Source organism: Leptonotus elevatus, chromosome 20 (genome assembly GCF_054856555.1).
Source record: "Leptonotus elevatus isolate MCC_2025b chromosome 20, RoL_Lele_1.0, whole genome shotgun sequence".
NCBI classification, from domain to species: Eukaryota; Metazoa; Chordata; class Actinopteri; order Syngnathiformes; family Syngnathidae; genus Leptonotus; species Leptonotus elevatus.
Genome location: NC_141258.1, coordinates 11,244,780 through 11,272,260, shown reverse-complemented (window position 1 = coordinate 11,272,260; position 27,481 = coordinate 11,244,780). Strand labels below are relative to the sequence as shown.

At 38.0% G+C, this 27,481-nt stretch overlaps 2 protein-coding genes across 3 annotated transcripts; both read right to left on the bottom strand.

The window, feature by feature from the left end:
• Nucleotides 1–875: 875 nt before the first annotated feature.
• Nucleotides 876–6,410, bottom strand: lmf1 (lipase maturation factor 1). Its single transcript, XM_086063660.1, has 11 exons — nt 6,160–6,410; nt 5,628–5,937; nt 5,348–5,358; nt 4,924–5,072; nt 4,710–4,775; nt 4,415–4,582; nt 4,042–4,222; nt 3,506–3,659; nt 3,103–3,286; nt 1,794–1,906; nt 876–1,628 (listed from the first exon to the last, which is right to left on the bottom strand). The coding sequence occupies exons 1-11, from the start codon at nt 6,374–6,376 to the stop codon at nt 1,442–1,444; spliced, it is 1,740 nt and encodes a 579-aa protein (XP_085919786.1). The 5' UTR covers nt 6,377–6,410; the 3' UTR covers nt 876–1,441.
• Nucleotides 6,411–6,998: 588 nt separating this feature from the next.
• Nucleotides 6,999–26,904, bottom strand: LOC147157063 (arf-GAP with dual PH domain-containing protein 1-like). 2 transcript variants are annotated; one of them, XM_086065023.1, is made up of 11 exons: nt 26,683–26,904; nt 20,411–20,494; nt 18,105–18,196; nt 16,449–16,531; nt 12,743–12,855; nt 12,495–12,641; nt 10,877–10,960; nt 10,556–10,618; nt 9,732–9,803; nt 9,394–9,622; nt 6,999–7,777 (listed from the first exon to the last, which is right to left on the bottom strand). In XM_086065023.1, the coding sequence occupies exons 1-11, from the start codon at nt 26,797–26,799 to the stop codon at nt 7,749–7,751; spliced, it is 1,113 nt and encodes a 370-aa protein (XP_085921149.1). In that variant the 5' UTR covers nt 26,800–26,904; the 3' UTR covers nt 6,999–7,748. The 2 variants fall into 2 exon arrangements, with proteins under 2 accessions (XP_085921149.1, XP_085921148.1); XM_086065022.1 differs by having other exon boundaries at nt 20,411–20,538; nt 26,683–26,901.
• Nucleotides 26,905–27,481: the final 577 nt, after the last annotated feature.

Here is a 27,481-nt window from a genome sequence, read left to right as displayed (position 1 = left end):
CAAAACATTTCACTACCTCCCCCAAGGCGTAAACATAGGATTGTAATAGTACAAGTGTGGCTGTGTGTATACGACGCTTCAAGGTTCCTGTGCAGCACAGCACTACACAATCTATTTCATAAAAACTTGTCTTCAAAGGCACGTCTTGCTTTTGGCACAAACTTAGTATTGAAAGTGCATCATTGCAAGTTGTGACACCCTGTACCAACTCAAGGATGCGCCATCCGGGTAATATTGGATGGTTACGCATTGTGCACCGACCGCTTCAGGAAACAGGCCAGGAAATTAAACCGCTTCCCAGGAGTGAATTATTAAAGCAATGTCAGAAAAGTGAATTGGAAAACACTCGGAGATGCACTACACCGGCAGCCAAGTTCCATGGGTAATGGAATACGAAAGTTACCCGCTGGGACAAAATGTCTGTGAAATGCCTTTTCTTCTGGAGAGAGAACGTTTGGAGTAAACAAAACAAAAACTATTGGTCGAATAGTTTCAACTTTACATCAGTGGATTCTTTCGATGTGGGGATGACGCATCCACATTTAGAATTTGGCAAGAACTGTTTCTTGCACAAGTCAAATGACGTATGAATAAAAGTAGTTGTAGCCTACTTGTACGAATGCACTTAAAAGTCCATGCTGCAAGGACAAATACCATCCAAAAATCTTGACATGATCATTCACAGCACATTCTGTTCCAGGCTTTGAAAAATGCCGTGGAAGACAATTTTTATAAAGTCCAATCGTGTAACGTTTGCCCGCTACTAGCATTGGGGGGGGAACAGTTCCTATCCTTTAGCACCACCCATTGGTATTTTGTTGTTACTACATTTAAAAACAAAAACAAAAACAAAAAAACAGTTTCTGGCAGCTACATGTATTTGGAAGCGTTTTATTTCATGACACGAGTGAAAAACAATTTGAATATGGCTGTATTATTTAGCTGACGCAATGTATTCATAAGCTATTTAACTCAACATTAAAATTGGTGAAGCACATGTATAAAGCTAATTAATAAAATTACATTGGTAAATTGTTTCATATTTTTAAGTTAATTTTCCTCATTCTTTACGGCTATTTTGCAAGCTTAGAATAAGATAACGAGTCAACTGCTTATTTTCTACACAGTAGTTCTTGTACATCTTGTATTATAACCAGTAGTTCATTTATTCTCATTACGCAATACATTTTGCAGTTTGACAGCTGCTGTATGTTTGACATTAAAAACGCTTTGTCATTTGAAATGAATAAACTGTTTGCTCATTTCATTTTGGTCAAAAGCAGTGGCATATGTAAAGAAAAAAAGACACCTACCATGACAATCATATGGCTAATGTTGGTCCCAAAATATATTTAGGTACACAAAACATGTTCTTTTATTAAGTTGATGAAGAGCTCTTTTGACCTCTATAGTCCTCTGTGCGTCAATGTCGCGGATATCATTAGTTCTTGCGTGTTGGTATATGTGGGTGTGGCCAGTCCCTGGACTGGAAGTATCCCCTGAGTGCTGCAAGGTCCACAGCAGGGAAGTAGGCACCAATGGGCTTTCTCAGCCACCACTTGCCCTCAGCTGCACTGGCACTGCCCGGTTGGCTGAACTTGTACCTGAAATGTTCTCCTCGAACCCACCTGAGACAGACAAAATCATGTGAGGAGTTAATGGTGGAAAGTATTGCATTGAGTGGAATGGGCGTTATCTGAACATAAGCTATTGTTGTGTAGACCTCATTTTGCTACACGAATGGTTAGCTAACAATATAAATGAACAGACTGCTACAAACTGTGAACCCTTACCTGGGTACGCCTGTATCCTGAAAGGGGTTGCGGTCCAGCAGCGAGAGGACTGCGCTATCGTTGGCTAACAGGCGTCCTGCTATGTGGATGACCCACTCACTTTGCTCGTAGGTCTGTGTGGAAATGGGTCATTCTGAATAATCATTCATCACATTTCCGTAGTTAATTCACGATTAATTGCAAATTAATCACGTTATCTGTTCTAAACGGACAATGAAATGTTTTCAAGTTTTTCATACTCTTAACATAGAAGTGGACAAATATGGTTACCAAATACAAATGTTGTTGCATCGTTTAGTTAATTGATAGTCATTTTCTAGTAAGTAATTCATAGTTATTTCAAGTAAAAAAGGAGTGTAAAACATTGAGTCGGATTTGAGTTGAGGTAATTATCTGCTACTAGATGGCAGTAGTGCTTCATGTTGTACATTGGTGACAGAAACGACATTGTTTTCAAATTCAAAGCAATTGGTAATTGGAACGTGCAGCAACTCGTGGACGCCAGGCCATTTTGTTCATTGTAAATTACAACTAGTTAACAGTCCCCACAAATACATTTCTTTTTTTAATCACACTTATTATTGATAAATTGTGTAATAGTGACTCCTCTGCACCAAGTTTTATATCAAATAAAGTATGAAAAACAATGTTTTTACATCAATTTTATTTAAAATTTTAATTCCTCTGAGCATCATATTTAATGCTTTTTAACTCATTCACTGCCATTGAGGGGTATAGATGTAAAAAAATAAATTTTAACTATTTCTATTAGTTTCACATTTTTCAAGAGTGTAAAAACCTAGATTTTTATTTTATTTTACATTTAAAACATATACAAAATGTGTGATTAATCGTGAGTTAACTATTGAAGTCATGCGATTAATTACAATTAAAAATTGTAATCGTCTGACGCTCCTAATTTTTAATCTTTTCTTTTTAATTAGCGGCGTCAGGCGATTAAATGTTTTAATTGTAATTAATCACATAACTCCACTAGTTAACTCATGATTAATGACAAATTTTATATCGGTTCTAAATGTACAATAAAAATACAATTCTAGGTTTTCATACTCTTGTTAACAAAAGTGAAGAAAAAAAAGTGAAACTAATAGAAATAGTTCAAGTGAATTTTTGACGTCTATAGCCGTCAATGGCAGTGAATGAGTTAATTCCATTGAAGGCCCTAATTTAAGCGAAATCCATGTAATGACTTTTAATACTTATTAATGACCTGCGGAAACCCTGATGATTGTAAAATAAAACAGGAAGCAAACAACTGTATGGCAGTGAATCCACCACCGCAGCTCACCTGGAAGGCTGCAAACCACATGAGCCAGTCCAGGCGGTAATGATACGGGGAAATGAGGCACGGCCTTCGGAAAGGATCTCCCGGTTTACAAAGGAATTGGTATTCCTCCCAGACTGCCTTCGGGTCTTTGGGATCCTCGCTTAGAGTGCCCTGGAAAATCACCTCGGTGCGCTCCTTGGTAATACTAGAGAGAGAGGGGAGGGGGAGGAGGGGATTATTGTTCAGTGAGAACGACTGGATGGGAAAAACAATACAGGTGCGAATGTTGATAGCTGAAGCTTGAGGGATTTCTTGTCCCATCTCTATGGCACCAATTTTAAACACCCCTGAAATCTAATTGTACTTGGCTTTAGAGAGACATTTGTTCAAATAATCACTCCTACAATATGACTGTTGAAGGTACCTGCCAAAGGCCCCATAGGTGTTGACGATGCGCAGTGGATCAAAAGAGGTGTTCATCACCTGTCTGGGACTCAGTAGGTTTATGAGCACTGGAACACTCAGGCAGCCAATCAAAATGCCCAAAGACACATTGACCACCTGACGAATACGCATTCCTGATAAACAAATAAAAAAAAGAGGCAAGATTAAATTAAATATTGTTTGGAGAAGTTAAAAAAAAAATTTGTACCAAGGAGGTTCAATAAACATGGTAAAGCCCTCTTCACACTGCACTCGCTCAGTCAGTGCCAGAGAGCATTGGTAAATTCCATGGTGCCCGCCTCTTAACACAAGCACAATGAATAGGTTCATCGATGGTGGGCTGCTAAGTGCAGTGTGAAAAGGTCTTAACTTCGCTTTTTGGAATTACCCCCAGTGGTAATATTGAATTTGTTGACACATCATCATTAAGGAGAGTCCAAGTCCAAGTTGATGTCATGTCTTTAACACTGTGGGTGTTGATAACATTGGGCCGTTTCCTCGGCACAACATAAATACCTTTAGTGACTTCAGGAGTTCGTCCACTTTTATCCTCCTCCTGAATCTTCAAAACCGTTTTCTTGGCTCCACTTCCGGAGCGAAACAAGAAGGCCAGTGACGCATCATCAAAACAAGCCAGACTGGGAACAATGGTCAACCAGTTGAGGAAACTGAGGTTGCCACTCACTATCAGAACTATCTAGAGACACAGCAGAGATGTGGAATGATAAAAAATGTATTAAAAAAATCTCCTTTATTGAAGGATGATAAGGTATGTTGTGAATATAATATAATATGCCAAAGTACATTGTCATATTACAGCGGGTAACAACAATTGTTTTAATGTTAAAAAAAAGAAAAGACAAACACATCATCGTCTGAAACCGTCTACCTGAAAGAGGACCTGGAGCGCGCCATTGACAATGCACATTCGCCGGCCCAGGAGAGTGAAGAAGGGGACAATGAGCTCGATAAAGTGGTTGGACATCGTCTCGAAGCGATGGAACCACCAAGGGGAGAAATGCATGTAGTAAGACACGGGGTTTGGAACAGGCTGGGTCTGAAATGAAATTGACGGGCAGAAGGGAAATATTTCTAAATATGTAGAATTATATTAGGGTGGCCAATCCAATTTTACTCATTTTATCCTAATACAATACAATAAATCACAAAGAGAATGAATCTACCTCATAGTGATAATCCATGCAGGTGAGGTCTCGCCAACATTTGTCGCCTCTGATTTTAATCAAGCCCTGAAATGTAAACACATAAAGATATTTTATTGGATCCTATTAAATATGTGAAAATGTACCTGATTGTGTGTTTTTTTTATTTTTTACATCATATAAATAACAGTAGTATTCTATATTCAGTGGTCAAAGGAGAGGCAGCTCCACTCACAGCTCCAAGCATGATGCGGACAATTAGCCATCTGAAAGTCCAGATGCAGATGAGGGAGGGGGGGCAGCGACCGGGGACTTGGGACAGAGTCCACACGGGACACAGGAAAATGGCCAGGAATCCCGTTTCCAACAGCTGGCTCTCCCAGCCTAGATATACAATTAAAAGCTCCCGCTAGTAGCTAATAATTTGTAACGGCAATAATAATAAAAGTAGATGTTATGTGGATTGAGGGTGATCTGCACTTCTCATGTACATGTCCTTGTATTTTAGTTCATGTAGAGGAACATAACAAACAGAGCAATATTTTCCTAATATTGTGCTGTCATTAAAAATAATATCCAAACCTGTATACATCACAGAAAGTTTTTCTTCAAACCCACATTTGGGGAGGTGCTTGGACAGTAGGATCATGTAAACTTACCAAAGGAGTACCTGCCAAGGGATAAAAAATAAAAAATAAATAAAAAAAAGTTAAACTGTTGATACAATTAAGTCCATGAAGATGGTCTTTTAAAGGACACATAAGTTAAAACAGTTCCCAGTTCAAGAGCACGGCAAATAGGTAGCTCACAAAATATTGTTTCATTTCACATTGTGTGTGTGGGCAGGGACTTCAACCCTAACTATTTGTACACAAGCAACTAAAAAAGTCAATTTTCCATATGTCACCTTTACTATTTGAGTGAATCCAAAACGCTTACCACAGTTGTCCCACATTGACCAATGAGTGGTATAGCACCCACAAGGTCCCCATGATCACCATATTGGCCATTCCCGTCACCAGAACAAAACCAGAGAGGGTCATCCCCAACAAGGCGATGGCGTCTAGGTTGGCGTCCATATTGCTCCAGTCCAAGAACCAGAGGATGGAGGGTGTGTAGGCCAGAGCAGCCATGCCTATTTTTCCTCCCACGTAGCGCTTGACACTATTAAGGTAGCTTTTGCATGGCATCAGGCCGTTTTCACCAATCAGCTGTTTATTCTGGTTGTAAGCGACCATGAACGCCACAACTAGAGGAAAAAGACAGATTTGAGAATTTTCTGATTGTCATGACAAGTTGAACATTTACTGGTGATATCCCAAAAGTATTGTTGTGTAAAAGTGTTATTGAAGGAAAAATATACCAAGAAATAAAGCAAAACCAAAAAGGGGAGGAGGGGAAAAAAACAATTGCTTTTGACGTCCCTGAAAACAACTGACTCATATATTTACATTAAAGACAACATACTCACAGTAAATAAAGGCAACAGAGCGCAGCAGCACAATTCGGGTGAGCCAGAAAGTCCCCGTTTGTAACGACTGGTGTTTCTTTCCTTTATTGGTGCCTTCGTCTGTGTTCGCCGCATCTTTTTTGCTGATGCTGTCAGTACACTTTGCGTCTGTTGTTAAACCACCTTTGAGGCGTCTTTTCCTCACTGACGCGCCATTGTTTTCAGCGGAGGTCGCCATGTTGCTCGCTACGTCACATGGTCACGTGATCAAACACAGGGCGGAAATTCATAAAGTGCTTTATTTCTTTGTTACATTAAAATTAATTTAACTATTTCTGAGGTGATAGTGGATTTGACTTCGATTTTTTTTAAATAAAAAAGTACATTTTCAAATTATAATTTACAGTATTACTGTACGTGACGTAAGCGCATGCGCATTTAAGTGGTCTTTCTTCATACTACTTCACAATAATAGAAACCATAAATTTCATACTGAAAAATGTAACATAACAGAATGTATGTGCTGCGTACATCATTTGGAGCAATACCATGACTAAAACCTGCCTCTTATAAAAATCAAATATATCATGTGTGTTTTTCTATTCAAAGTTGACTGTAACAAAGATTGCTCTGACCATCCAATGAGAAGATAGAAAATGCTGTCACTTATATATATTAGGCTGACCCTTTGAGATCAGTATTAACTGATTAGTTAAAAAATAGTTAAAAAAAAGAAAAAGAAACAACTTAACGTGTTATTTCAATGTTCTCAAATGTTCATTTCATTTTAAAATTAAGGGCTCCAAAGAAAATATAAAAATACCGGCGTGTACACAAACAACAAACACATTAAACGTTCATATGCATCAGGATTTTATAGTAAAACAAACAATTACTGTGATTAAATGAGCATCATGGTTTTAAAAAAAGGCAAATAAATAAATAAAACACTCGTAAACACAGTCCCGTCACGTTACAATCCTTCAAAGCAGGGGTAACAGTTTCACAATGAGAGTTGAAGTTCAAGAGAACAAACAAAGGCAACAGCTGTGGTATACTGTATAAGCTTAAAAACAACTTTCCCGCAGTTATGCCAAAAGCTGATCACTGAGAGTTTGTGTGTGTTTTAAATGCATATTTGTGGTCAACAGTACTTTGCAGATATAGGATTAAACATGGTTTCAACGTCAGTGGTTCAAACTCAAATAAAGCGTACCCACATACACGCACACACCCTACAGTCAATAAATTAACAATGTAATATTACCCAACCAGTGTAAATATCACTTCCTAACATTAGAGTTCAGGGAGGTCAAACCATTCACGAGACAAAATTCCAGGGGAGGGAAAACATGTCTCACACTGGTTGCTGCAAAAGTGTTATCATTCACTTTTTGTCCTCACATCACCTATAGCAGCTTTGAGTCCCAAGTTAGTTTTCTACATAACACGTTGAATGATATCAACCTGTCTTTTGTTACTCATTATCTTTCCTCACGGTGGTCTACTCACTCCCTGGAAACGCCCAACCCGCAGTCCATGGTCACACTGTTTTCTGATCTGAATGAGACCAGGCCAACTCCAGCTTCAGTCTTCGTGTTTTTAAGGCTTCAGGGTTTGTGTTTAAAATGAGCCTCCACTGCAAAAAAAATAAAAATAAATACAACTTGCATTACACAAAAGACCTGTTAATGTGATTAATATGGACAAAGTTAACTTATAACAACAAATTATCTCAGTATTTAATTTGTAATCAAAGTGAAAATATCAGTTTCATATTAAAATCATATAGACCACAGTTGATATATTTTTACGAAAGAAGAATATTAAAATGAGAACTTAAAAGCCACCTAGTCAATCATTCGGCCTATTTTGGAAAACGTGTCTTTGTTTGCATTATTTACAACAACCACTACGTTGAGTTTCTCGACCAGCTAGACTGTCAATTTCAAGTCAAGTGACAGCTGAACTAAACTGTCCAAAATATTATCATGGGAGAGGCACTATCAAGCAGAAACACCCAAAGGTGCGACGCCCCTGCTATCATGTCAAAGCCAAAAGGTAAGCAGAGCTGCAGTGAGGTTGTTTTAGTCAGTTAGTTGCTAGTTTCTGATAACTGCCAATAAAGTGGATTGTTTATTGGATGAAGTGTTCACGATCCACATTAAGTACAGTGGATGAACTGCCGTAAAAATTGGATTATTGTCAAAATGGATGCTTGTTGTTGTTTTTTTCTTCAACGAGTTGAAGCCCAGGCTCAGGCTTCATATTCAGTCACCACTGGCATAGCAGTATATGGAGCGAGGTGCAGTATACTTACTCAATTGCATAAGACCTAAAAAAAGGGGGGGGGTGCAGACCCCCTGCACCCCCCCTTTTCAGCAAGACAAGAAATACTGTGAGTAAAGTAATACTTGATCCTTAGTGTGTTTTGATGAAAGCTTGTCAAAGACGATTAAGACTTGCCATTAATCTCGTGCAATTTTAAGGAAAAATGCTCCTTCTTTGTATTTGAAATGTAATGAATCAAAAGTTTTAGTGGTATCAGTACTTGGTATAGGTGACCACTCAAGAGTATTCATACTGGTATCGACCTGATTAAAAAATATATATATATATTATATATCCCTATCTCAAAGTGAAAATTTTAAACATTCATATGTAACTAGTAAATACGGAAGAGCATTAGAGCCAGTGAAATAAAAAAAAAGGGTTGGCAGGATTCTCACTTTATTCTCAGAATTCTGACTTTAAAGTCATAATTCTGACTTTAATGTCATAATTCTCACTTAATCACTTTAATCTCAGAATTCTGACTTTAAAGTGAGAATTAATGACAGAATTCTGACTAGTGAGAATTCTGACTTTAATGTCATAATTCTCACTTTATCACTTTAAACTAAGAATTGTGACTTTAAAGTAAGAATTCTCACTTTAATCTCAGAATTCTGAGAATAAAGTGAGAGTTCTGACTTTATGACGTAGAGCTATGAATTGTGGGAGGGAAGTCAGAAAGTCAGAATTTTGAGAATAAAGTGAGAATTCTCACTTTAAAGTCACAATTCTGACATTAATTCTGACTTTAAAGTCAGAAATCTGAGAATAAAATCAGAATCCTCCCAACCTTTTTTTTTCTCTTCACTGGCCCCAATCCTCTTCTGTAGATAAATCTAAACCTAATACTTCAACATTTTTATGGTTAAAAAACACCAATATTTGAACCGATCTTGAATAATGACCGTCGAGCATCTGTACCTGCGTATTCCTGCGGCCTCATCGGTCGATTGATGACTCTTTGAAAGGCTGCAATCCAGTCCCGTTGCTCGGCCTCGGTCTCGCAGGCGAACAGGAACTTCCTGTCTGGAGTGACGATGGTGATGCCGTGATTCCAGTGGTAGCCCTGAATGGTTGAGGGCAGGCCAGGCAGAACGGTGTAACTGTTCTCCTTACTGCCGATGAACACTTCGCCGCGGGCGTAGGCGTCCTGGGAGAAGAGTGCGTGAAAACAGTAAGTAAGGAAGGAAATTAATAAATAAATACTGTAGGTCAGCAAAAGACAAAAATGTGGAGAGTGGGTGCCTGCTGTAGTATACCAAGGGGTCTTTAAAATACATCAGTCGTCTGTCGTCCATAGTGAACCATCTCTTCTTGAAGCCCTCTGTGTGCTGTATCAGCAAAAGTAAACATGAAAAATGAAACTTGTTGCTACTAAGACAATTCACATTAGCAGAAGAAGTAAACCCAAAAACTTTCTTTACAATAATATGTTCTATGCACCCCACTAGTCGAAATACAGCATTCCAAATGTTTTTATGTCAAGCGGTGGCCATTTTGTCACTTGCTGTCAACTGAAAATGACATCACAGTTAATCAGCTTAGGTAACGACCAATCATGGCTCAGCCTGCAAACGTCACATGACCAAACCCAGAAAACTGGAGAGCCGTGATTGGTCATTATCTAGATACTGCGATGTCATTTTCAGTTGACAGCAAATGACAAAATGTCCGCCTCCTGAGATGGATTACAATGGTTGCATTTTGCTGCTTAATTTATGTTCCACAAATACAGTATTATTCAGAGTGTGGTGTTTAGACTAGTGGGGCTGCATAGAACATATTGTAAAGAAAACTTTAGGGTTGACTTGATGTTAAATGTGTGCATTTTTAATTGAACACAGACAAACTTATTATATAATGTGGCAACGGTGGATAGAAAAAAATTTTTTACGTTCTACCCTCACGTGGAAGTCTATTTAATTGTATGTTGCTATATGTCGCTGGCATAAAAAAAAAATCAACAAACATAGGCCTACATCATTTCTAGTAAAGAAACAAATATTTTGTACCATGACCATCTAAGTGAAATTGTCTAATTTCCCCATGCACTGTAGGGCTGGAAATCACTAACAATACAAACCTTTGGACCCGTTTTCTCCATGAAGCCTTCCTTCATGAAGTTTCGGGTCAATTTTGGCACTAGCTGGAAAGCAACAAAACTGAAGTGAAAAAGAAGCATGAATCAAATATTAAACATGGAGTTACCCACAATTTTCACTTACATAAAGAACATTTCTAGAATAATATGTGTCTTCAGTGCAGAGGCTATTTGAAAAATTAAAATGGCAGGTCGTGGAAGTCCATTTAGTATGTTTGCGAACAATGCTTATAATGTAAAACCTTGCCAAAAAAATGCATGAGTTCCAGCATTGAGATGTCCAATGAAGTCATCCATCCTCACCTCCTCATTACTTGCCCCAGGGAAGGCCACTTGTAGGTAGTGAAACCTGGCCGCTCTGATTGCATTGAACCAGTCAACCATTTCCTTTAAAAAAATAAAAATAAAAAAACATCAGATTTTAAACAAAAACTTGCTCTTACATGCTGTTGGGAAGGATATGAAATAATGTGCGGTGTGTGTAGACAAGAGCACTTTGGTTATGAGGATGCTGCAGCTTGGGATCGATACCTCACAAGGAGGCTGAGTGAACCCAATGAACTGTATGTACACTACTTGGCCAGCAGATGGACCCGTGCTCTAAATGAGACCGAAAGGTCTGCCTTTGCTTCATTTTTAATTACATCTTCCACTCTGTTCATTTGATTTGTTTAAATAGAGCAATGATATCAAGTATGCTTATGACATTTGTGGAATGATGGTGCAAAAAAAAAAAACGGATTAAAGCATAAATCTGTGGGTGAAAACATTCTCAATGATCCACAAAGCACAATTAAAACAGGGCTGCACAAAATATGGAAAATGTGATTTGACACAGGGTGTTCTACAGTATCTCACATATTTTTGGTTACCGGTAATATTATATGTTTTCAGTGGACAAGATGAATAACTTTGCCAGAGTGTAAAATATTCACTGAAATATTCAAAGAAATCTCTAAGCATAAAAATATATATATATCTTCATGGTACTATAAAAGTGTTTTTGTGTAATCCGATGAAAATATTTATTAAGGTAAGTATTTAGAAAAATGTGAAGGCTGTACTCACATTTGTGAGACACTGTGTTAAATTTGTATAGTTGTTTATTTGTTTATCCATAATCTATATGTAATTTTGGGGGGATTTTTCAGTATATATTAACTTTCTGTTAGTTTTAATTAGTTTTTAGTGCAAGATTGTTAGTTTTTACAAAAAAAATTTAATGTGTCTTTTTAGTTAAATTTTTATTGAGTATTAGTTTAAGTTTTTTTTAAATATATATATTAAGTGCCTGTCAAGTGTACGTAAAAAAAAAAAAAGATCACTAACGTAAAGATTTTTTAAATTATTTTTCAATTTTAGTTTTACTTATTCAGTTAACTATTAACTATAATTAGCGATCTAACGATATCCAAACATCACGATGCGATATCATCACGATATTAAGGTCGCGATACGATAATTATCACGATATTGTGGGGAGGTTGGTGATATAAAAAAAAGATCAAAATATTGTAAAAAATAAAAAGAGCTCATACTAAAAAAAAATCAACACAATATTGTGCTTTTGGACATAACAGCAATGCATATAGACAACCTAAAATGTCTAATAAAACTTAACATTGAGTTCCTCCACATATTGACTCGGTTCAGAAGCATATTACGTTCCTCTTCATCTGACCATTAGCGTGAATTTTAAACATAGAAGGATCAAAACATGCCTTGTGAAAGTTTAACAGCACAAAAAAAAACTAGCCACCAGAGGGTGCTAGAACTGCACAAATGGAAATCAGGAAATCAACCTGAATTTTTAACGGATGTGTTGCTTTTAATGGCGATATTTTGCCAGTTTTAATATCGCAATATCGCGATACTGCCGTTATCGTTACATCCCTAACTCTAATAACCTTAGTGAACACACCTTCGAGTCGCTGTGGTAGACAAAGATGTTCCTTGTGCTGTTGTCTTTCAGGTAGGTGATCTGCAGGCCGCACGGGTTGCCAATCTTGGCCGGCTGGAAGGTGGCATTGAGGGTTTCGATTTTCATAACTGCCTTGGGATCCCTGGCCTTGCATTTAATCGACATAAACAAAACACTGTAACAGGTTTTGACCTTCTTCACTTACAAAGCATTTATGTGTTTTATGTCCAAAGTAGAATACTGCTCACATCCTGCTTGTTGAAGTATTTGAGGGCCCCCTCCCTCTCGGACAGGACGAACTTTCGGCTGAGAAACTGACCGTTGTCTCGTCCTCGTTTCCATAGAAACCCCTCACGGTACCCTGTGAAAAATGAGTGTGCTTGAGAACATTGTTACCAGTGGCGGTGACATCTTGTACCCGGGAGAAAAGGGAAGAATATGAAATGAAGTGCATGGCACCGATTGTCTGTCCACCAGATGATTTCCTTGTTATTAATATTCTGTTCTATTTTAAGCACCCGTGCTTCCTCTTTACTCTCTTCTGGCCAAAGGCTCAGCCTACATTGTCTCAATTTCTGGCGTTATGCTTCTATTTCTATCAGGAAATGCTTTCTTATCTGTATCTATTTCTGTGTCTTGAATCGTCGGAGGACGCCTCTGCAAAAAAAAAGTGTAAATAAGTGACTCAGCACTGTTACTAATTGCATGGGAGCGATACAAAACTCATTTGTATTGTATTATGCATGTTAATGAATTTCATGTTCATAATTAGTGTTATAATGGAGACATGAAAGTCTGTTTTTATCTCAATTTGGGGGTTAAAAAAGAGGCCTAAAAAAAAGTCACTGCAATTTAGAACTGAGAAACTGCAGTTTGATTACCCACAGTGGGTTTATCACTTAGAGCAAAGCCATTAGCATCCATTACCAATCTTCTGCAAATGCAGGAAATGGGACATCAGACAGTCATTTGATCCACTGTTGGTAATAAAATATTGAAAAGCACAGCTTTAATTACATCCAATTTTAGCATGAAAACTCCTACGTTACAGTATGGTAACTGCATGTCTTGCGTTCTCCCACCCTGCTGCTTCCATTTCCATTTTCCCTTTTCCCTGGCAATTGGCTGCTTTGCTTTTGTCTTCTTGTCCTAAGCACCAATTTCACTGTGTGTGTCTCTCTGCGCGCGTGGGTGGGCGGGCTAAAGTGCGCGCGGCACATGTGTGCGATGGGCCTTTGTGTCTGCGACTTTCCGACATGAAACATTCCCCTCCGCTGGCATCGCCTCTTCAATCAATTGCCCTCATTGTCCCCCCACCCGCGACTCCTTCCCGGTACACCCTCCTCTCCTTCCCTCCTCTGCATTTGCAATCAATGCTGACATTGGCCTACCACTGAGGCCAGGTTACTGCCAATAGCCTATCACGATCAATCTTCAAACACACGCGCGCACACACGCAGAGGAGGACAGATGCACCTTGGCGGTGATGAAGAAAGCTTGATAGAATGACTCGTGTTACTCTGCACTCTGCATATAATGCATGTGTGTGTGTGTGTGTGTGTGTGTGCACATGGTTTTGCACTGAAACAAAGGATAGATGAGGTCACTACAAGCCAATGAGAGAGCAGATGGACGCATACATGCTCCATGCGCAGGCACACGAATACGCTTATATTTTTGGTCATATTGAGCTTGTGTGATGCTGTGCACGAGTACACCATTAAATTAATAGCACTGTGGTAGTGTCAACATTGCGCACTAAAGTCTTTGTAAATGCAGAAGCTCCTGCATTAGATCCGATGAGAGTGTAAACACTGTGACATGCAGCCACTCATTTTTTAGACCGCTTATTTTGTATGCTGTCATGATTCAAATGCAAATTGTGGTTTTTCCCCCAAAAAATGTGTAATTGGTCTCCATGACCCAATTAATCATGCATCACATATTTGGAAAAAGTGCCGGACCTTAAATAAATGCCTGCTTTCCCTGGGTTAGGTCTCAGCAACCTTTATTGTCAAAAGATGCCATTTTAGAGCCAAGAGCTAATTAGAGCTACACATCAACACACAAATAGGCAAGCAGCATCCAATACGTACACTTTCTTCTACCTTTCGTCTTCGTTGTGTTTTTTGTTTTTTTAGATTTTTGTTGTTGTTGTAATTTTTCAGACTTCGTTTTCATACATTTGAGTCTTTTCTACCTTTCTGTCAAATTTGTGACGTTTTGGGCAGTTTTATGGATATATTATGGTCATACTCTGCCTCCTTTCTTCCTTTTTTGGACATTTTATGGCTATTATTTATTTTTTACATTTTCTTCTGCCTTTTTTGTTATAAATTTTTTAGCAATGGTGTGGAAATTTTATGGTAATTTTTTGCCTTTCTTCTTTTGTTTTGGGGCATTTTATGGTTAACTTTCTGCTTTTTTATTAAATTTTCTGACATATTTAGCAATTTCATGGACATTTTTATAGTAATTTTATGCTTTTCCTCTTCCTTTTTGAACATTTTTAGGTATTTAAAAAAAACGTTTTCATCTCTTTTTTTCTGACAACCTAAAAATGTGCACTCTAACATTTTTGAACATTTAATTATTAATTTTTATCTACATCATTAATTCATTTGAATAATATTTTATCTAAAAAATAAAAATATATATGTAAAAGCTAAAAAATAAAAGATATTCATTTCTCCAATTTTTTTTTGGGAGAACCACAGGAGAGGAACTAAAGGTCCGCATGTGGCTCTATAGCCGCAGGTTGCAGACCCCTGTCCTGGGTAATAACAGCTGATGCCACTAGGACTTTGTAATTATCTATACCAGTGTTTCTCAACCCCCTATCCAGCCTGTTTTCCATGTCTCCCACAGCCAACACAGCTGAGGATCATTATCAGGCTTCATGTAGAGCTTGCTGATTAGCTGATTGTTTGAAACACCAGTGTTGGTTGAGAGAGACATGGAAAACAGGCTGGATAGGGGTACTCGAGGACCGCGGTTGAGAACCACTGATCTATACTATGACATTTTAATGGCATATACGGCATCTGTAAAGCCAAACCTCAAACACTTCCCTTTTCCCAGGTAATTACAGGTGATGTCAATGGTCGACTACCTTTACTGTGGCATGTGATACCAACAGCCTGCCAAGTATTTATGGAAAGCTAAACGTAATGGTGGAGTTTAAAGAGTTATAAAGTTATGAAGTATGTGGTGTGGAGAATTCCAAAACAAAACCTCCTCAACATTTTATAACAAAGATCCTAAAATAATTAGTCAAAACAAAAAAGTTTCCACAAATGATCATCCCTGCTCTAATACATGACATGCCCCAGTTAAAAAATATATATAGGTGCCTTACCTCAAATAAACATAGCAAAGAGTTGAACAGGACATTAATAGAGTAGATTTATTGCATATTTCTGGGAAATAATAAGAAAGAACCCAACAAAGATGAGGCTTTAATGCATATGCAAGAGTATATTCTGATCAATTGTACTGTATGATTAATTTTAGGCATGGGCGACTACCAATTCCTTATTTCAAGGACAAACTCTTTTGTGGTTGTTTTATGATCAGGAACATAAAGCACACATGTCTGATGGATGCCCATTAAGAATGTAATTATTGAAATAGATTTTAATGAGGATTCTACACAAAATCGAAGTTTTATGAAAAATTGCAATTACGTTAATTTTACGCAATTTTAAGAAAAAAATGCTATTTTAGGATCTACATTATCATTTAATATTAGTATAGAAAATATTCTGTGCAAATATAATGGGTTTACCCCATAAAGGTAAAATTGAAATCTGCAAAAATTAAATCTGTAAAGTAAAGGTAAGCGTTTAATGTAATAGACACCTGCTACTTTCTCGAGCCGAGTTCACGCGAGAATTTCATCCTACAATTCATCACTGTGTCATGATGCAAAAAGCAAAATGATTCTTCACGTACCTGCAGTGTAAGGTTCTTGTTTCTCTATGAACTCAAATTCGTTCCTCTCGTACTTGGCTCTGATCCATTGCTCTCTGAGCATCCTGGAAACACAGCGATATCCCTCATGGTTACAGTTTGCAACCAAACATAGTGAAGTGACTGGGACGCAGATCAAACATCAGACTAGAGCCAGCATGAAAACAAAATTGGAATTAAGTTCTGTTAATGTGCACTAACTAGCATAATGGTAGAAGCAATCGTTATAAAAACTTCATATGACATAATACTGATACTACTTACATCCACTTGTTTCACTGATACATAGTAGACTATTATTAGTATCTGTTTATTTTATTGGTAGAATTAAACAAAACAAAAAACATGACAGAAGGTAACAGAGATTTTTGTTGATCCGCCTGACTAGATCATTAGCTATGTTTACACTACAGGCCCACAAAAGTCATAAAAATATGAATTACAGTATATGTTTTGGAAACCAATCCTCTGTGATTCACTGAAAATCTTGTATTTGTTGAGTTATTGTTTTTGTGCTCAGACTAAATCAATATTACTTTACATTGTTGCCATCTGGTGGAATCTTAGTCTTCACTATATGCGACTAAAGGTTACAATATCCAATTTTAGTTTACATATATCATATTTGTATAAGTGATATACATTAATACATGTATTTAGCTTTTTGTCCGCAGACAACAACAAAAAATTAGCAAATTTGGCTTCAAACTATCATTAATGTTATGCTAGCTCGAGCAACATACGCAATAAGCTAGCCACAAAATGTTTGCTTTTGATGTGTCCTGCTTTGTTTTGTTTCCCTCACCTTGCTACAAATAGTCCACATAGTCTACTTTACTAATAAAATTTCCCATTAACATTTATCCAATGTTGTTCGTGTAAAGTACTAGGGTGCATTTTAGTTTGCCCATTTGTGCTGGCATGATATTTACGCTAGTATGCTAACTAATACTACCAATGACCCTCATGTGGAGGCTGTTTGTGTTGCATAACTATTGAATGCAGTTTTATATGTAACATGTTTTTTTTAAATGCTAGATGCATAGTGTTGGAATTTTATGATCCTCTCCATTTTCCAGCTTCGAGCATCTAGACGCAATTACAAACCCCTTTTTGGGGCGCATCAATTATTCACAGATTTTCGCAGGGGTTCACCGCATTCATTTGACCTCATGACCTATAATGGGAAGTTCCACATATAGTCATCAAGCAAGTAATAATGTCAGCATCCTCATTTTAGTGGTTACTGTGTAAGTCACTACTATTCTAAGATCGAAAAACTGAATTCCTTATCGAGCCAAACTTTTCAAAAGGGAGAGCTACAAACACATTTTGCTATTCTATCCTGCATTCTTGTTTGTTTCTTGACCTTAATTAGCTTGAATAATGGAACAGCCGCAAGGTTTGCGTTGTGCCAATAGTTGCCGGCACATTAAAACAAACAGTGTTCAGCATTCTAATGTGATTTTGGTTGCTACTGAGGATCGATCTAAAAGGAAATGCCTGGATCGCTGTACAAACTCATCTTCTCTTTTGGCCCGTTCATTTGTTCATCCTTTCTTTGTTTGACTTCAACTTGTAATAATAAAAAATACCCACTGAGTCTCTCTGCCTTCACTTGACTATAAACACACTTACTTGCAGTCAGTGTGCGTCGGTCTGTAGTAGAAAGCAGGAACATTCTGCTCATATTTGGCCTTAGCTACATTGTTCCCCAAATCTGCCATAAGCTGAAAGACAGAAACAAAGTCAATTGTATGCAAAGTGCTTACTCAATAGCAACATTTCTTACACTTTGCAGCAGACATTTAAAACAGGAACATCAGTCTATTAATTGCCTGTACAGCTTGTCTTCATTAGGGTTCACCCTGGACTGGTTGCCAGTCAATGACAGACATTTACACGCTCATTCACACCAATTCAGAGTCTTTAATTAACCAAAGAAGCATGTTTTGGGGCGTGAGAGGAAATCAGAATACATGGAGAAAAGAAAATCCACGCAAGCACATGGTAGAACATTCAATGAATGAGTCAAATTTTAAAAGCGCAGCAAAAAAAATAAATAAATGAACACAAACAAACATCCAAAGGCAGAATACAATGTATGCATATAATATTACTTGATTGAGGCTATCACAAATGTACTAAATAATTCATGGAAATGACTCATATCCCATATCATTTCCATTTTTTTATTTTTTTCAGATCAAAAATGTTTCTGCTGTATGACCAATGACTTATTTTCATTAGTGTCAATCAGAAATAAGCAATTATTTATCTTTAAAAAAAAAAATATTATTATTATTTATTTTTAATCTTTCTCTCACTTATGAAGTTTCTACGGAAAGTCAGAATTAAGTAAGAATTCTGACTGTAATCTCAGAATTCTGACTTTAAAGAGTCCCCATTCAGACTTTAAAGTCAGAATTCTGACTTTAATCTCAGAATTCAGACTCCCCCCCCCCCCACCTCATAGCTCTAGGTCACAAAGTCAGAACTCTCACTTAAAAGTCAGAATTCTGAGAATAAAGTGAGAATCTTGCCAACCATTTTTTTCTCTCTTCACTGGCCCTAATCCGCTTCCGTAAATTTATCATATGCTCAAATTTGTGTGGAACTCCCAATCATGTCAATGTTCATCCAAAACCTCATAGCTGGCATCACTACATTATTTCATCATCCTGCTCTTAATTTCAGTCACCATTGCCTCCCATTTATTGCCATATCAGATCCCACATTCTCAACCATCAACTGAATGACTCACAATATGAAATCCTCCACCCCCTCCCCCGCTCCCAATGCCTTTCCCGACAGCCTGTTTAACTAATCGAGGATGACCTCACATATCCCTCATAACCAGCCTTATTTTTGGTACAATATTCAGTTTGCTCATGCATCCACAATTTTGGCTGCTTATCTATAAAATGTTGACTTTAAAGGGGGGATTTGTTTATATGTAAAATAGGGGGGTCAGGCAATTACAATTTTTAATCGTAAATTAATCGCATGACTCACGATTAATTGCAAATTTTAAATCTGTTCTAAATGTACAATACAATTTTTTTTAACTTTTGTTAACAAAATTGGGAAAAAAATGTTGAACTAAAATAAATATGGCTGCAACTTTTAGTCAATGTAAAAAAAAAGTGTGATATTGATTTGTGTTGAGGTCATTTGCATAATTGTAAGGCACTGGTGACAGCTCAGTGCATTTTCTTTCCATATGAACAGCTATCTAATCTTTAACATGAAGTAACTTGTGAAATTATGCACATTTTTAAAATTGTAAGACACAACTTGACCACAGTCTCCACAAATATGTGCATTATTATTACATTTATTACTGCCAAATTTTGACGTGGACATGTCTGCTGCGTTGTGACTGGAATTTCCCCAGTACAGACTTTCCAAGTAAGGGGCGGTCATTAACTCATTCACCGCCATAATTTTTATTTTTTTTATTTTTTAAAGATTATTAAAACTAAGGGGCAAGAGGCGATTCAATGTTTTTAATTGTAATTAATCACATGACTTCACTAGTTAACTCACGATTAATCACAAATTCTATATGTTCTAAATGTACAATAAAAAAATTCTAGGTATTTATACTCTTGTTAACAAAAGTGGAAAAAAATGTAAACTAATACAAATAGTTACAATTAATTTTTGACGTTTATAGCCGTCAATGGCAGTTAATGGGTTTATCGCACGTAAAAAAAAAAATTGTGGCGTTAAAGGAACTTTCAATTAACTCAAAATTAACGCACTCATTTTGACACCTCTAATATAAAATGGTTAGGTCACTCGAGTCTCTGCCCACCCGCCAATTGTGAAATTCTAGAGGAGGGAAAAAACACATCATGTCTTTTTTAAACGTTCATTGTATACCACATGCAGGCCAGTACAGTTTCCACTGCCCTTGACGCTTGCCATCAGAGCCTCACCTCCACATCGCTTGCCTCCCACGTGTCCTGAATCGACTTGACCCTGCTGATGTGCGGGATGCCGCGATGAAGGAGCGAGCAGGCCTGGCAAACAAACACACCCAGTGTCAGTGATGCCCAGTCCGGCTCTGCAGGCAGAAGACAAGAGCAGGGAAGGGATAAGGGAATAGGAGAGGTTGCAGGAAGTAAACAAAGCAGAGAGATTGAAGGTCGGTGAGTTTGGGGAGAAGAAAGGAAATGAGAATGGGAGGAGAGAAGAGGAATGGGTGAGATGCTGTTAGGGTAACAAGAAGATTTCAGGGTACAGAGGATTAAAGCACAAATGGTTCATTTTGCGTCTGTTCGAGAAGCACATGGCATGGCAAAATGTAATTTTCAGGAAATGCTGTTCAGCTAGCAAACAGGAAACAGAGCTTCTGAAATTCGATAAACAGAACTAGACACTATAGTTTCATCACCAGATCTCTGCTTGATCTCGGAAAGCTTCCAAAGAGAGGTTTTCTGAGAACAACATGACACAGCAGCAGAAGTGCCTGTGGTTGTTGTTAAGTCTTCCATTCTGCCCACGTCAAGCAAGCTCATGAGAGATGTAATGTGCTACAGTGAGCGAAAGCCAAATGTGTTGTGAAGCAGAGCGCCAGACGATCAGACATTATGCACTTGTGAATGCAGATTTACACTCAACAGGCACAACATTAGTTCAGTACACCAGATCAAATACAAAAGCAGTATCAAACATGATATCTGTATCAGTGCCAACTAACAATTTAGTAACTTTCATTATATTTTGTGACTTTTTACTAGCAATAATTTTTTTCCGAAAAGTGACTAGAATGAAAGCTCGCAACTTTTTATGTTGTTATAGGTTGGGTCCGACCCAACCGATTAATCAGCTGGCCGATTTAATCAGCCGACATTAACTCTTTAAAATTGGCTGATTTTTTGGGAGGGTCGCTTTTTGTCGATTTGTCAGCCAGTTTTTGCTGATTTTTCACTCTGTTGGAGTTAATTAAATACCAAAGGACAAAATATCGTTAAACAAATGTTTGACCTGTAATTCATATATTGATTGTTGATTGACCCAAAAGAAAAAAAAAAGGAGTGTTGGATTGACATAAAAAAAAGTATGGACACATTAAAAATCATGTTTTACCAACATGAATATTGCATAAAATAAAACTACATTCATGATTTTACCAATGTCTAATTTTTTTATGTAAATCCAACAGACTGATTTTTTTTCAGTATATATATATATATATATATTTTTTTGTATTATTATTATTATTATTATTAATTGGCTGAGTCATTGATTGATTTTATCCTGCTAAATATCAGAAGTGGTGTCAGCCTAAAAAAATAAAAAATAAAAATAAAATCCTCGTTTATTCTATTTTTCTATTCTCCATCTACAATGTCAGGAGCTGTGGTTGGTTTGTTTGTTCGTCCAAATGGACACCCATGCATTGCATGAAGACTATGCAAATGAACCTGATATCAATGTGATGCCTTGTCTCCTGTGACATTGCGCTCCTCTTCCCAGAATGCAAAAGATGAACAGAGAGAAAATGGAAAACGTGGAAATGACATATCAACTACATCTTGCGCAACACCTGGCTGCACACAGACGTTCACAGCAGTGGTTACCATGGTAACGCTCTGTTATACATTTTATGTCACTCATTTGTCTGCAAGCTGCCGGTATGGGTTGAGTGCTCTTCTTTTTGCACCCAGCCATCAAATTTGTTTACTGCTTGTCCTCATTAGAATCGCGGGTTGGCTGGAGCCTATCCCAGCTGACTTTTGGAAACAAAATAGAATACTTAAATTACAAGATGATATCACAAGCTTATCAAACTTGGCCTACTATACTGCCAGTGGAAATGGAACATAATAGTTTTCGGTCATGGCTCTACTGCAATTAAACAATAAATAATGTACATAATACATAGAATGTACTTGTACTTATAGATAAAAAGTAATAAAAGATTATAAGCAACCCTCCCCCTCCAAAAAAAATGAGTATTTTTTTAAAGCAAATCAGGCCTACTTTTCAAGCAAAATCAAGAAATGGGAAAACATTTATAAAAAATGTTCCAGGGAAAAAATATCATGGAAAAAAATTTTTTTTCAACAAAATTATATAATTATATATTTATATATATATTTTTAAACAATGTTATGAGAATGGATTTATATTTTCTCTATGTATCTATATTTTGGGGGAAAGCACCCATGTAGTTTTCAAGAAACAATGCCTTTTATGACCCACCCCCCAAAAAAGAAAGAAGTTACTGGTATGTTAAATGTGAAAATGTATTTTTTTTTTGTCTAAGAAATATTTTGAAGAAAAATTGTTGTTTTAAATGTGATCTTTTTTTTTCTTCAAGAAATCGCCCGCCCCCTTATTTGAGATAACGCACACCCTTTGACAATCACTGGGCTACCATGCGCACTTCCCCCTCAAACCTGCATACAAATTGCAAGCAATTAAAAAGTCAGTTTCAATATGTGCCCTTTTTAACTATTTCAAACAAATACCAGCAAAAGATAGAGCAGAGCACACACTGAGCCAGCCATCCAGCGGTGAGGTCATCGCTGTCTTAGTCAGACAACTTAATGTGTGTCTGACTAAACCGCATGCACAGGATACAAATGCAGGTCACTGTTCTCAGCACGCACTACTACAGTGCTTCTTTTGACAACACGAGTACAAGGAAACGAGGTGCACTCGGCGCAAGAAGCCAGTGTTGAGGGGAGGTAGAGTCTTGGATTTAAAAGCATCTTTCTACATCTGCACAAACATGCCACGATCCGAGTGAACAATTGGATGACACAGCCACATAAATCATCAGCTTGACGTCTTCATATCCTGGCATTCAACACCATAGCAAGTTAGCAACGCAGCCTTTTACTTGCTGAAAACAACAGAGGCCCCGGAATTGAGCCCTGTGGAACACCATGCGTTACATTATACATGTGAATTCAAATGATCTCTTCTCTTTTTTTTTCTTTGCTTGATATAGTTAGTATGAAGAGATTACATTAATAAGAACATCCCATCACGTACCGTCACAACATTCACAAGTCGACTACAGAGCGCACCAAATTTCCTGCAGCACAGATATATTTCCAAAATCCCTTTTGGCAGAATGTGACTGCATCAGGCGTGTGAATAATTTGGAATGTGGAACTTTTGGTTTATACAAACACCTCTAAGGGCTCTATATTTGTAGCAAAGTGCGTACCAAGTGTCCTTTGACAAATTGTTGGCTGAAAGTCATCTAAACTTCACGCCTGCTGGAACCACATCTAACTATTGGCGCAGGTAGTGTAATGTGGATGTGGTGGATGTCATTCATTCAGAAATATGTCAATGGCATGCATCGAACCCTCTGAATAATTGATTGCATTATTAGTATCATCAGCTATGGGGGAAACTATCAAGTTGCCATTTTCTTTTGTCATTCCCATGTAAAACATACAAATGACCTGAGGGAAAACACATAAACCGAACCAAATGAGTATGAATAACTTTTAGTCAAAATGTACTAATAGTGTACATGATGTTGAAGATTGATTGCTTTACACTTATAAATTGGATTCCATTGAACAAGGGCATTGGTAATCAAAATGAAAAAGAGCTGAATAACAAAGACACATTTAGATGCTTGGATGCTACTTCGGCTTCCGCCCACATTCCAAATACATTCATATACTCTCGCCTAAAGTCAACTCGCTGATGATACAAGCAGTATAGAAAATGGATGGACAGACATTACAGTTTGAAAGATTTGTTTAATTGCCAACACCAACCAAAGAAGACTGCTGAGGTGCCTATACTGAGGATACAATTTATTTGCGCGTCCTTAGCAGAGGGCAGAGGCACAACATTGCTGAGCTGCAGATGCTATAAACCGAAATATCCTGTCGTCGTGGAAGCATCCAGCTTAACCTGTCAGCGCTGTCTGAGTGGAATCAGCAAAAGTAATAGGACGCAAATGAGAACCATTAAGCTGAAAGATGCATGGATGACGTGCCTATTGGGAGTGTTTCGTAGCAAGCTGGTTAACCGAAGTTTCATCTGTTGTGGTGAAGGTCAACACAGTGAAGGGTGACATAAGGACATGTACAGTCATTGTCGTGCTGTTTATAAAATCTCTCATAAAACTTCGGTTGTGTAACAGACAAAAACATTGCTATAACACTGTCAGTTAACACAGAGATGGGCAAACTGAGCAGCGGCAGGCTGGTGCGAAGGGCATCCAGAGTGCCGGAAAACACATCGGTCGTTTCTCAATATGAAAGCGGAGTACAGTCTCGTGAACTCGCCAAGTATGGTCTTCCTAAGAACGTGCTTGCTTTATGCGTAATTTCAATTGGAACAGTACTTGTGCCGTGACTGATGACATTTCACGGTTTCACAAAGACGTAAGAATGGACAAGAACGCCAATTGGGGAAAAGCTATAGTAGTAGCAGTAGTAGAAGAAGAAGAAACAGAAAAGCTAACTGTTAGCTAAGCGGAAGTTCCTCCTCCGCATCCAATCACAAATAATTGGCGTGGTAGCATGATAGAAGTCTGAAAATCATTTATTTTTTATCTGAAAAAAACCTATGTACAATATGTATATTATTTATTGAATAGTAACGTCTCTAGGAACGGAGGACCAAGACAACTGAGTGCGGTACTTGGCTGTGACCAGCAGGGGCACTGTTAACTTCAATCTTGACTAGTTTGCAGTCGAGAGAAGAACAACAATGTCAGCTATTGACAATTCCAAACATCCGGGCATTTCTTATATCTCCGCTTTGTATAATGTATATGTAATATTATGTCTGTATGTATGTATGTATCCGCAATATATAATTTTGCCACTTGCTGTCGACTGAAGATGACATAATGCGTGCTCAAGAAACAAGGAACAACCAATCATGGCTCACATTGCTTACCAAACCCAGAAAACAGATGAACCATAATTGGTCGTTACCTATTTCTTCAGCACAGGTGATGTCATCTTCAGTTGACAGCAAGTGGCAAAATCTGTTTTTAAAAATGTGTTTTAAAGGTTTTAATTGTACAAGGAAAATAATAAAGTTATCAAATTCATTCTGGACAAAATATTAACTTTTTACTGCTAAGAACGGCTCAATGAGTCAAGTATCGTTTTAAACTAATACCATTCTCATGTCATAACCATTTGGCTAAGATATTTAAGACCAGATTGTGCAGCAATGTTACGGGCCGGATCTACAAAGCTCGCCTATTTTGAGTTTCCACAAATTTTGCATTCAAATCTGCGAGAGTGAGCCTGGCCCCAGTGATGCTCTGCTGCAGCCAGTCCTCCGAGGAACCATACCAGGCATCTTGGGCGGGCTCGCCTCCAAGTACCGGCCGGGCATTCAGCCCATCCTGGAACCTTCGTGGCCACTTTGGCTTCATACCATTTCAAGGGAGAAAAGTGGCGGAGGTATATGAGGCAACAACCATTTGGAGGCGAGATGTATAAAAGTGGGTAAAGGAATGCCTAAGTTGAGCGCAATGTTAAAAAGATGCTCAGGTGTGTACGTAGTGTTTTTAATTTAAAATATTTAGATTTATGACCTAGAAGTGATTTGTGTACAAATATACAGTACAGTACAGTGGAATTATGACATTTTTGAGGTTACAAATGTAGCCTAATAGGTAGTTCACAGCGTAGGAAATATGTTGTAAAGCAGCAAAAAGAGGCACGGTCGGTTACCGCCATTCTTGCTTGTTTACTGTACATTTACTGTAATGATGACTTCATGCTAAGTAGTGTGTTAGCATTTGTTAGTAACATATTACAGTGTTCTCTGATTTACAAATGATGGTTAAATCACACTGTAGGAATGTAAACTGAGGACATCGATGTACTTTAGTCCCATCACTGTACAGTACAGCAAAATCAATTAGACTAGCAAGATGATGCTATCATCTCAGTATGGACACACACACACACGCACACACACACACACACACACACCACTCTCGTTGGAACAAAGCAAACGGTGAGAGGACAGTTTATGTCTAGTTGTCTACACTTACTCACTATGACATCACACACAGCGTGTGCGCACTCACACGCACACACACACACACACACACACACACACACAGATTTATATATCTAATTAGCACAGACTCGGTCTACGGTGATTGCACTCAGCATTAGCTCTTGTCACTCCAAACAATTAAAAATCTTACAATTGAGTGCATCGTGCCATAGTGGTCAAGAACGACTTTACATACCTGGGTTTCCGCAGTCCGCGCATGTTCCGTTGTCCGGTCTGGCCAGCACGTCTTGCAGGAGCCGGTTGTTCCCCTCCGGTTCCATTGTAAGCGTTTCCGAGCTCGACACAAGCACATTCGCCGACTGGAGGCAAACAGGCAAAGCAGACCATCACCTGCTGTCTGTCAGACGGATTTTCTCTCTCTCTCTCTCTCTCTCTCTCTCTCTCTCTCTCTCTCTCTCTCTCTCTCTCTCTCTCTCTCTCTCTCTCTCTCTCTCTCTCTCTCTCGCTCTCTCTCGCTCTCTCTCTCTCTCTCTCCCTCTCCCTCTCCCTCTCCCTCTCCCTCTCCCTCTCCCTCCCTCTCTCTCTCTCTCTCTCTCTCTCTCCCTCTCTCTCTCTCCCTCCCTCCCTCCCTCTCTCTCTCCCTCTCTCCCTCTCTCTCTCTCTCGCAGACTATAGTGAGACACCCAGTGGTGATGTTGGTAATTGTACAATTAAACTTTCTTTTTTTTTGCAGATGGTAAAAGAAAAAAAACACAGCAAATGAAAACAATCTCAATTTAATTGAATGCCTGCCTAAAACGAATGTGTTTTAAACTGCTTTTTAAAAAGAGGCAGCTCAAAAGAATGTGCATTCCACAATTTGGTGGAATTTGGGTGCAATGGAATGCAAAGCTTTGACTTTTAATCCATGCCAACATGGCATGGAGCATGTTGATTTAAGGCTCTGTAAGTAAATGTTTTTTAAAAAATCATTAATTTAGTTTTAAAATTAGTTCGCCAATTACAGGAACAATCTATTTACAACTGCACTTGGG

Bases quoted from the DNA above. Each gene is read 5' to 3' on its own strand.
- LOC147157063 (XM_086065022.1), bottom strand. From the start codon at position 26,767: ATGGAACCGGAGGGGAACAACCGGCTCCTGCAAGACGTGCTGGCCAGA. The intron at 10,619-10,876 runs GTGAGGATGGAT...GTTGCTTTCCAG, and splicing joins CTGGGGCAAGTAATGAGGAG to CTAGTGCCAAAATTGACCCG. The intron at 7,778-9,393 runs GTACAGATGCTC...TTTTTTTTGCAG, and splicing joins GAGGCCGCAGGAATACGCAG to TGGAGGCTCATTTTAAACAC.
- lmf1 (XM_086063660.1), bottom strand. From the start codon at position 6,376: ATGGCGACCTCCGCTGAAAACAATGGCGCGTCAGTGAGGAAAAGACGC. The intron at 5,938-6,159 runs GTGAGTATGTTG...TTTTTCCTCTAG, and splicing joins CTCTGTTGCCTTTATTTACT to TTGTGGCGTTCATGGTCGCT. The intron at 4,583-4,709 runs GTAGATTCATTC...ATTTCATTTCAG, and splicing joins GCATGGATTATCACTATGAG to ACCCAGCCTGTTCCAAACCC.